The sequence below is a fragment of the Oncorhynchus mykiss genome, chromosome 1 (assembly GCF_013265735.2).
Source record: "Oncorhynchus mykiss isolate Arlee chromosome 1, USDA_OmykA_1.1, whole genome shotgun sequence".
Taxonomy (NCBI): domain Eukaryota; kingdom Metazoa; phylum Chordata; class Actinopteri; order Salmoniformes; family Salmonidae; genus Oncorhynchus; species Oncorhynchus mykiss.
In genome coordinates, this window is record NC_048565.1 from 46,733,470 (window position 1) to 46,744,199 (window position 10,730).

Genomic DNA, 10,730 nt, shown 5'->3' on the forward strand with positions numbered 1-10,730 from the left:
CCAATGGTGACTTTAAAACAGTTACAGAGTTTAATGGCTGTGATGGGGGAAAACGGAGGATTGATCAACAACACTGTATTTACTCCACAATACTAACCTAAATGACAGTGAAAAGAAGGAAGCCTGTACAGAATCAAATATTCCAAAACATACATCCTGTTTGCAACAAGGCTCTAAAGTGATACTGCAAAAAATGTTCCAAAGGAATTAACTTATTTTCCTGAATACAAAGGGAAAGTTTTATTTTTTTTATTTTTTTATTTTTTTTAAACTTTTACCCCCTTTTTCTCCCTAATTTCGTAATATCCAATTGGTAGTTGCATTGGTTGTCCCATCACTGCAACTCCCCTACAGACTCGGGAGGAAATTCCCTACAAATCCTAGAGGAAAACCTGTTTCAGTCTACTTTCCACCAGACAATGGGAGAGGAATTCAACTTTCAGCAGGACAACAACCTAAAACACAAGGCCAAACTGGAGTTGCTTACCAAGAAGACAGTGAATGTTCCTGGGTGGCCAAGTTACAATTTTGACTTAAATTTGCTTGACAATTTATGGCAAGACCTGAAAATGGTTGTCTAGCAATGATCAACAACCAATTTGACAGAGTTAGAAGAATTTAGAAAATAATAATGGGCAAATGTTGCATAATCCACTTGTGAAAGCTCTTAGACGACTTACCCAGAAAGGCACACTGCCAAAGGTGATTCTAACATGTATTGACTCAGGTGGTTGAATACTAATCGAATCAAGATATATCACTGTTTTATTTAACATTTTTTACAAATGTTCAGATTTTTCTTCCACTTTGACATTACAGAGTAGTTTGTGCAGATTGCTGTCAAAAACTGACAATGAAATCCATTTTAATCCCACTTTGTAACACAACAAAAAGTCAAGGGGTGTGAATACTTTCTGAAGGCACTGTTTATAATAAGCTGACACACACTTACTGTTCTTAATGAAAATCACTGAGCAGTTATTATGATTCTGTCCATCCTCCAGATGTATGGGAGGAGAGCTCCTTGGGAGGATCCAGCACGGTGGGTGATGGAGAGCTACCCCTGGGCAGCCAACCCCCTGCAGCACGAATGGCCCCAGCTGCTGCAGCTCCGGCCAGAGGACGTGGGCTTCGATGGATACTCCATCTCCAAAGATGGCTGTCCCAGAAAACAGCTTCCCCAGGGATGCACAGACGGAGACCCCCTGGTACGTTGATACAAGTCTTACACCTCCTGTTAACTTTTCTGACAACCTTTAACCTAAATAGTTGGACTCTGAAATAATCAAGAAAGTATGTTTGGTATGGCATTACATAATAATCCTGAATGTGATGATGGTCTGTATGAACAAAGGTTTGACTTGATATTTGTATCCAAGAACATACTCTTTAAAAGCACCTTATTGAAAGACTATCCGCGGCTTTATGTTTAGCATGAGTGTCTCTATGTAGGCGACAAGCTATCTGACCTCTGACCTCTATACATCTCCACAGATGAACATGCTGATGAGGTTGAAGGAGGCAGCCCACTGCTCCGGCAGCACTCAGAGTTACGACAGCGACTCCAACAGCAACCAGGATCCCCATGAAGACAACATGCTGGACTCACCACGGGAGTACACACTATGAGTCTCCCTCTGTCAGCTAGTACTCACTCTGGGACACATCCTAAATGAACATACCTTTTGCGTTAATCATCCATTGATATGAGGTTCAACGTTCGGTCATGTATTTCAAGTTAGAATTTGACCTCTGCGATTTCATGTCTTTAGGCAGTCAGAGCATCTTATATACCAGTTGGAACTCACTATTTACACTGTGTACTGATACATAAGATAATAAATAGATGTACTGGGTGCAGGTAACCTGAGATGGAAATCCCAGTCAAAGTTCAATAGCCTGAATAATTTCACCTCAGTATTTCTACTGTGTTCAGTGTTTATTAGGAGTCTGTTTACAGTCACAGACAAAGACACAGCCATATAGAATGAATGACGTAGTTTATGAGACATCAAACCAGTTGCCTTGACTGTGACCTAATCTAGGCTATAGCTATGTGGTCCAAACTGAGTAGCAAAAACTGTACATACGGTCACTCCGCTTCACAGAGCTTGACTTGTGTGCATTTTCTTAGTGAAGAGACATATTTTTGGTGCTTAACTTTCAAATGATGCCTTGCTGCCTTTATTAACAACGGTGGTCACATGCATTGACAATGCCTTTGATATACTTGATTTCTATAGAGGCGGTGCAGAGTTTAGGGGCTGCTAACTTGCTCGTACTTTGATGAAAATGACTCCACATCGTTTATGTGCAGCTAGCTGGTAGCGAGAAGGTCTAGGCTTTTGTTTTGGATATCTTGAAATCAGTGATACTTTTCGGATTGTTGGTGCTCTCCTGAGGAAGATGAGAACTTTACACCTCGTGAGCGTTTCAAACAGTATCCCAAAAGCCCTTGTTTGTCTTTTCTTCAGCTCTAGACAGAGCTCCATCCCTGCATGAAATGTTCCAACACGGTGTTTCCCTGTATAGAGGCGCATTGGACATGTAGACCCACATCTGAAAGGTCTCTGGCTAGAAAAGGATCAGAGCGACTGCATGGCTTTGAGACGGAGGCTGCCGTGTCTAGTCGCTCACTCTGAAGAATTAGCACCAGTTCCATTTGCGTCCAGTGTTAATGGGATCCTCGGAGTTGCTGTATTGGAGTAACTAGGCTTTATTCCCTCATAAAATGGAGTATTCTCAGAGCAGCTTACTCTACTACGAGGTACCACTTTGGTTGCTCCCCCTCACAATGTCCACGTTATCTGTCAGTGTTGTTGCTATTCATCCCATGAGTGTTCTTAGTAACAAATTCTTTGCAACATTCATTTGGAACTTTCGACTGAAACCAAAACAGTTTACTTGTATTTTTAAGTATTGTCAAGATTTGTATTGCAGGTACATTGATCTGTGAATATTTTGCAAGGTAGAAATGTTCACTAGCATATCTTGCAAGGACAAATCAAAGTGGTCGTTTGTCTTTTCTTGGTCCCACTCAGTTAGGATGTTGGAATGACGTGAAAGGTATGCTATTGAATCTAGTGGTTGATAATTATTGAATAGTTTGAATTTTGTTTATGCACATTTTTATTTTGTAATGTGAAGATGTATATATTTGATCATGAATCCCACGTTTTCAAAAAAAATTCTGTACATCTTTTACTAAACTACAGAGTAATGTGTGTAGGCCTACAGTTAGGCTTCCTCCACAGGTTGTTCCTTTTTCTATAAGAGTGAACAACTATGAGACTGTGAGAATAAATCTGGTCACAACACGGTACTTTCCATCTTTCATATTTTTAATTCATCGAGAAATCAATAAACCAGTGTTTATTTATTAAGTTGTTTTAAATGGTTCAAGTTTTTATTTGACCTCACGTGGTTTAAAATATTGTTGAACAATGTTCAGTGTGTTGAACTCATTTCAATTGTCTCAACTCAGTAGCATTGTTGGAAATAATGTAATGGTCTGTTATTATTTAGGCTACCTATGTGACTGACGTCCTGTTGTATAGCCCTATACTGGGGTGGCAGGTAGTCTAGTGGTTAGAGTGTTGGACTAGTAACTGAAAGGTTGCAAGATCAAATCCCTGAGCTGACAAGGTACAAATCTGTCATTCTGCCCCTGAACAAGGCAGTTAACCCACTGTTTGTTCTTAGTCTGTCATTGAAAGTAAGAATTTGTTCTTAACTGACTTGCCTAGTTAAATGAAAATACCTGTAGAAGTGTGTAAAACCTAGATGGAGAGTTTTTCATTGTCATTTCTACGGCAATAGAAGACACTGCACTCTCTCAGACACTCTTGTCTTTCTTATGAGAAGAAAAGCAGTGACAAACCTTATCAAACATTGTTTACTTGGGAATATAATGAAACTTTTTAAGTGTTATTCTGTTTGTTGTACCATTGTCAAGAAAGCAGCCGTTCTTTACATTTTAGTTTTATTTGAAAAAATACTCTCAAAGTACAACATTTAAACAAAGCATACAAATAATATATTTATTTTTAAGTTATAGATGTAACATCTACATAGATTAAAAGCAATGCATCTAATATAAGCATTTAAATCAGGTATAATCCTCTTGGTATAAAAATGGCCCTTACAAAATATGGTACAAATAGCAAAAGCTGCAAGAATACATCTAATTTACTAAGTGAATCCCTTAATAAGCACTGAAATATCTACCACAACCAATATGGCCCCTACATGTATGTATAGGGCTAGGTGAATTGGTAATATCACGGACAAATAATATACTAAAATCAAAGGATGCTTGGATCTAATTTGGGTAATAATGTATTTATATACAATATACGCAACAATATATGTGACCCAACAACTTTATACAAACATAACGTGTGTATTATTCATAATTAAGACACTGTAATCTCTTCCTCCTCTGATTCTGAGAAGTCGGAGTGCTTGCTGGAGTGGCAAGGCGAAGAGAGGTGCGACTCCACACTGTTCAAAAGTTCGCGCTCTGATGGTGAGCGGCAAAAGGCCGCGCGCGGGCTGTACGCGTCTACCTCCTCCTCGCAAGACTTCTTCCCGACGTCACTGAGGTCCGGGTGGGGGTTCATCTTAGTCGGAAGGGTTTGCTCCCGGCAACCTCCGGAGGACAACAACTCCCTCTCTTTGCAATTGCGCCATTTCATTCTTCGGTTTTGGAACCAGATTTTCACCTTGAAAAATGCATTAAATATTATAAGGCTATCTAGTCATGGTTTATTCTAATAATATTATAACATGCCAGTAATCCAAATATACATACAATGAATATTTTACATTGATGTGGGTCTTATTCACTTAGGCTGCTGGTTGTTTTTGTATTTTTGTTTTATTATTTTTACCTGTGAGTCTTTAAGCCCTAGTTTTGCAGCCAACTTCTTTCTGTCTGGTTTGCTGATGTATTTCTGTTTCTGAAACATTTTCTCCAGTGCTTTGCGCTGGACATCAGAGAACACTGCCCGTCGTAGCATCCCCCTCCTGGGCTTTCCTCTTGCAGCCAGCGGCCATGAAAATGTACCGGGGATAGGAACCACTGAAGAGGATGCTAAAAGAAAAAAACATACCATTAGCTTTGCGTCGTGTCATTCCAGGAAATGCACACATAGGCTAACAAAGTAAGCCTTGCTTAACAAAGTAGCCTAGCCTTCTTTTTTTCAGGGAGTGGGTGGGGGGGACAAACGTGCATAAAAGCGAATTCTTTCGTAGTCTAAAGCAAAGTCTCTCGAAGTCTATAAATATTGACGGTTTTTTTTTGTTCTTAAGTTCTTAAATGCAGTCCGTCTGAATGAATTGGCACGAAGCAGCTAATTAGCACATTGCTTGGTCCCTTATAGCATTGGTATGGTAAAAAGGCAGAGTATCCCTTTCGAAAGCCCCAATGAAAGATAGAGGGGCTGATGAAGCGTGAACGGTAATTGTGTAGTAATGAACTAACTGAAAAAGACTTAGGACAGGACACTAAAGCCATATATTACTGCCACAAAAGAGATTTATACTTTCAAACTAAACACAACCGCATGCCTAGATCATCTGGCCCCGGTTTCCCAATAGCGATTCCAATGGTTTACCCTCTAATAAAGTACTAGCCTAAATCACAGATTTGGCACATAATTGCGCACATGTTGTTACACATCATGAAATATATTGAGGCAGATATTTACATAGCCTATGATACAGTAGCCTACAATTGGCAAAATATAACTAAGTAGATTGAACATGATATTGATTTCAAAAGTCAACTATTGGGAAAAAAAATAGGCCTATGTAGCCTACTGTTTTATATTTGAATGCAGTCCCCTCTGTTTTCATTTTAAGTCTATTTTTATCCTACGCGTGTTTGTAACAACTGCAAAGACATTGGCTAATTTGTATTTGTAGGCAACATCGTTCTGAAGTTATCGGTGGTCACAGAGAGACAGATACTGTAGGGCCTACACATCTTGATATGTTTATTGGGAATCCGCTGTATATGAAGTGACGCGAAGGGCAAAAAGCATCTAAATACGCTCTTAGCTGTTCTACATGGTCTGAGGCAGTCGGTAAATAACGAGCGTTTTCAATTGCAACTTTAGTAGGCCTATAACGATTGTTTTGGGGAAACAGCTCAGATATTTAGGGCTCTATTCAATCTGTATCGCTGAAGCGTTACTAATTGCGCCAAATGGGCTACATTTAAAAGTAATTTCCTTTTGAGCCGACATATGCAGCTTTTACCGTGAACGCTGTCTCAGCCAACGTGAACATTGCCATTAAATTTCAATCACGCTGTGACGCTTAACTTCTGTGATACGGATTGAATAGAGCCCTTAGCGATGTTCCTACAAAGGTTCTAACGATTAATAACCAGTTAGAGCTCTAGGGGCGCTATTTCATTTTTGGATAAAAAACGTTCCCGTTTTAAGCGCGATATTTTGTCACGAAAAGATGCTCGACTATGCATATTCTTGACAGTTTTGGAAAGAAAACACTCTGAAGTTTCAGAATCTGCAAAGATTTTGTCTGTAAGTGCCCCAGAACTCATTCTACAGGCGAAACCAAGATAATGCATCACCCAGGAATTAGCAGAATTTCTGAAGCTCTGTTTTCCATTCTCTCCTTATATGGCTGTGATTGCGCAACGAATGAGCCTACACTTTCTGTCGTTCGCCCAAGGTCTTAGCAGCATTGTGACGTATTTGTAGGCATATCATTGGAAGATTGGCCATAAGAGACTACATTTTCCAGAGGTCCGCCCGGTGTCCTTTGTCTAAATTTGTGCGTAATCTTCAGGTGCGGTCATTTTCTCCTGGGATTCAGGAGAGAAAGCATGTTTCCAAGAACGATGTATCAATGAAGAGATATGTGAAAAACACCTTGAGGATTGATTCTAAACAACGTTTGCCATGTTTTCAGTCGATATTATGGAGTTAATTTGGAAAAAAGTTTGCGTTTTGAGGACTGAATTTATGGATTTTTTTTGGTAGCCAAATGTGATGTATAAAACGGAGCTATTTCTAATACACAAGGAATCTTTTTGGAAAAACTGAGCATCTGCTATCTAACTGAGAGTATCCTCATTGAAAACATCAGAAGTTCTTCAAAGGTAAATGATTTTATTTGAAGGCTTTTATGTTTTTGTTAATGTTGCGTGCTGGATGCTAACGCTAATGCTAACGCTAAATGCTAACGCGAAATGCTAACTCTAGCTAGCTACTTTTACACAAATTATTGTTTTCCTATGGTTGAGAAGCATATTTTGAAAATCTGAGATGACAGTGTTGTTTACAAAAGGCTAAGCTTGAGAGATGGCATATTTATTTCATTTCATTTGCGATTTTCATAAATAGTTAACGTTGTGTTATGCTAATGAGCTTGCTGATAGATTTACACAATCCTGGATACAGGGGTTTTTTCATAGCTAAACGTGACGCAGAAAACGGAGCGATTTGTCCTAAACAAATTATCTTTCAGGAAAAACTGAACATTTGCTATCTGAGAGTCTCCTCATTGAAAACATCTGAAGTTCTTCAAAGGTAAATGATTTTTTTGAATGCTTTTCTGTTTTTTTGTGTAAATGTTGCCAGCTGAATGCTAATGCTAAATGCTACGTTAGCCATCAATACTGTTACACAAATGCTTGTTTTGCAATGGTTGAGAAGCATATTTTGAAAATCTGAGATGACAGTGTTGTTAACAAAAGGCTAAGCTTGAGAGCTAGCATATTTATTTCATTTCATTTGCGATTTTCATGAATAGTTAACGTTGCGTTATGGTAATGAGCTTGAGTCTGTATTCACGAACCCGGATCCGGGATGGGGAGATCAGAAAGGTTAACTTAGCCTTAAAAATGCTTTTAGGAAATTGGTTCCAGGAGAATAGCCTAGTGATGGCTGGGCCCTATTTTTGTCCCATCATTGTCATTAAATCAACACAAAAAGCTAGTCATAAGGCTGAAGTTGTTTTATTGCTCTTAAAATAAGTATTCTTAACACAGATCTGTACCTTATAGCGTAGCCATTTTAGATTATTCTTATCACCATCTTTATTGTTGACTATTCAAAAGCCAAAGGATGTGTGAATTCACTATAGCTATTCTTAATCTTGAAATATATAACACCTAGCATTGTAGCATTAGCTAGCCTGTCATTATATTTGAACTACGTTACTCCAGGATCCTGTGCCATTTACTGTTTGCTAACTTTAGATTTCTCACAACAGCACTATGCATAAACATGCATAACACTCTATGTGGTCTTGTGAGAATATTGAAATAGTGAATAGCCTCTAATGGGGAATTAGTCCATGACTGGTAAATGCCTATCAACAGCATGTTTAAGTCAAGTGTGGCTTCCCGGAGGGAGCTGACCAATTGGTCATGGTGCTGAAAGCTTTGTGAGTTATCAGTAGCTAAGTTCACTGGCTCGGTGGGAAAAAGAAGCAATGAAGAGACGCCAGCAGCTTCCTTGTGAGAGGGGATCCGCCTCAAATTTAGACCATGACAATTGCGGCTAATTTGTAGATTAGGGGGACTGATGCAAAATGTCAGCACTGCTAAATAGGGCATCAAATTGGCGAGACTGATTCCACGGCGTTCTGCGGCTCCCAACCTCTGAACTAATGATTGTATTCTCGTTAGGTTCAACTAATAAAGGCAGATTGTTATTAGGTTCAACAACATCAGCTGAATACATGGGCATGACAGGGTTAAGTGGATTTACCTGGAAAATATGATGCTCTGATGAAGGGATGAAACGAACAGTCAAAATATGGCAGAGGGAAGGCTTTTGCGTGCATAGCATGATGCATTAAACGTGGAGACGATGCTGTGGTTCAAAATGAAAAAAACATTTACATTAATTGTCATTTCGTTTCGTTAAATCATATAGACAAAATATACATAATCTCCATGCATTTGCATAAATTCAAAGCAGCTCGCCTGTTTGTAGGCTAAATTCACTCTTAACAATTTTTACATTAGCCTATACTTTCGCAATAATCTTACCGTTTCTCGTTGATGGTGCTAGGATGGCATTAACTCCAAACTTCAGATAGTTAGGGTCGTGGTTAATGGAGAGTGCGGTCTGAGGAGAACCAGTCCTTGCCTGTGCTAAAGTGGAGATGACAGCTTGGTGAGTGTGATGACTGCAGGTCAGCGTGGTGGCTCCTGATGCCAGGGGAGACACGCTGGGTGAGGGAATCGTCCGGTGGAAGTAGCTCACCGGACGACTGATCCGCAACAGGTCCTCCACCAAAAAGCTCGAGTGGGCGGGGAAAGCTGAATGCAAGGACTGGGGCAGAGAGAGAGCCGCCGGCGGTCGAAGAAGACTTGGGCATATAGCGGGAGGCGCAAGTGCATTAGGGAACATCATTGCTCTGTTTGGATGGGTAACGGAAAAGTAATTGTAAAGAGCCCTTTCTCACTGAATGAGTTTCCCCTCGCCTATAGGATCCAAGTGGAAAGACTCACAGTTCTCTTCTGGCCCTTCCCTTTAGAAGAAGGGTTTTATAGTGGACCTTTACGAAAGCCCTTTCGGAACTGACAGCCTAACAATGAAGTTCAACAAAGTTCTCGACGTGAATTTCTTTCAGGGGAAATTCAGTGCCTCCTGATTGGTCCGAATAAACAATTTATGATTGGATTAGACTTCATAAGCAAAGACTAGACAATGTCCTATAACAAAGAAAGTGTAGTCATCCGTTTTACATATACTTACCACTCTGGTATAACTTTCACTGTGATAATGGTGGCAGCACACACAAACGAATAAAAAATGTTATTTTTAAAGGACTCCAAAACAACGTTAGTCTGTGAATAGGGGGTTTATAAAAAATATATATATATTCAATTCATTTGAGCACCTAACTGAATAATGTCGTTAGTTTCGGACTTGTTAGAGGAACTAGGATAATATAGGGATTCCCTCATTTCTATTAGGATGCGTTGCAATGTGAGACAATTTACATGACCACAAAAGTTGATTGTAAAATGTCATAATTGTAAATATTATCCACATTCACTTGTTTTCAAAATATTGTTGTAGTTAGGCTATTGTTTTATTATTACGGTATTAGTAGTATTATTATGGTATAATGATTATGATGATGATCATAATTATTATTTTTTTTGTGAGGATTATTATCAGCCGACTGTAATTATATTTTTTTGTATGACCTTTTTCTCTTGTCTAAATTTTTTTTGTAGCATATTCAGTAGGATATTATGAGCACAATAGGCTTTGTCATCTGTACCAATCAGTTTTTCTCATTGGAAATCAGACAGGTTTCATATCCGAGCATTTGAACTGGTGTGTTAAAACTGGTGATCTGTGCGATCACGTTTGATGTCGATGGTCCCGCTGAAAATAATGTGCAGCTCTGGCCTTGGCGCTCTTATCTCTTATCCATTAAGTAACTGTCAAACTCTCAACATGTTTTATTTCTTACACAAATCTTTCTGGAAAATCGTTTTCAGCTTGATTTCAATGTGCGGTTAGAGTATCATTCTTTAGTGAACGTGAATTTGGGCTGTAAGACACCAAACGGTTTTGAATTTAAGGACTGAATTTATTCAAAATAATTGTTGTGTTCCAGTGTGCGCCTTGGCAATTAGTGTCCTATTTCTTGGAAGACCAAAACACAGGACAAAAAAAAGAAGCACTGAGCCTAATTAGATGTTTATTATCTTTTAACAGTCATTATAA

At 39.1% G+C, this 10,730-nt stretch overlaps 2 protein-coding genes across 9 annotated transcripts in view; one reads left to right on the forward strand and one right to left on the reverse strand.

Annotated features, from left to right (window-relative positions):
* LOC110524008 (neuron navigator 2) overlaps positions 1 to 3,394 on the forward strand; it is a 104,429-nt gene extending 101,035 nt beyond the window's left edge. For all 8 annotated transcript variants that reach the window (XM_036978702.1, XM_036978728.1, XM_036978712.1 and 5 more), the window contains 2 exons: positions 1,005 to 1,208; positions 1,495 to 3,394. In XM_036978702.1, the coding sequence (XP_036834597.1) occupies positions 1,005 to 1,208; positions 1,495 to 1,629 (339 nt within the window). In that variant the 3' untranslated portion in view covers positions 1,630 to 3,394. The remainder of the gene's footprint in view (positions 1 to 1,004; positions 1,209 to 1,494) is intronic.
* Positions 3,395 to 3,965: 571 nt separating this feature from the next.
* On the reverse strand, positions 3,966 to 9,564 carry LOC110524015 (homeobox protein DBX1-B-like). Its single transcript, XM_021603297.2, has 4 exons — positions 9,032 to 9,564; positions 8,748 to 8,852; positions 4,893 to 5,095; positions 3,966 to 4,724 (listed from the first exon to the last, which is right to left on the reverse strand). Exons 1-4 carry the CDS (start codon positions 9,396 to 9,398, stop codon positions 4,416 to 4,418), a joined length of 984 nt encoding a protein of 327 aa, XP_021458972.2. The 5' UTR covers positions 9,399 to 9,564; the 3' UTR covers positions 3,966 to 4,415.
* Positions 9,565 to 10,730: the final 1,166 nt, after the last annotated feature.

What these genes read in the sequence shown, in the direction of transcription:
- LOC110524015 (XM_021603297.2), bottom strand. Translation starts at nt 9,398, where the DNA reads ATGATGTTCCCTAATGCACTTGCGCCTCCCGCTATATGCCCAAGTCTT. An exon ending in AGCACCATCAACGAGAAACG is followed by an intron (nt 8,853 to 9,031) that starts GTAAGATTATTG and finishes TTTGAACCACAG; the next exon opens with CATCGTCTCCACGTTTAATG. An exon ending in CAGAGCATCATATTTTCCAG is followed by an intron (nt 5,096 to 8,747) that starts GTAAATCCACTT and finishes TTTTTCTTTTAG; the next exon opens with CATCCTCTTCAGTGGTTCCT.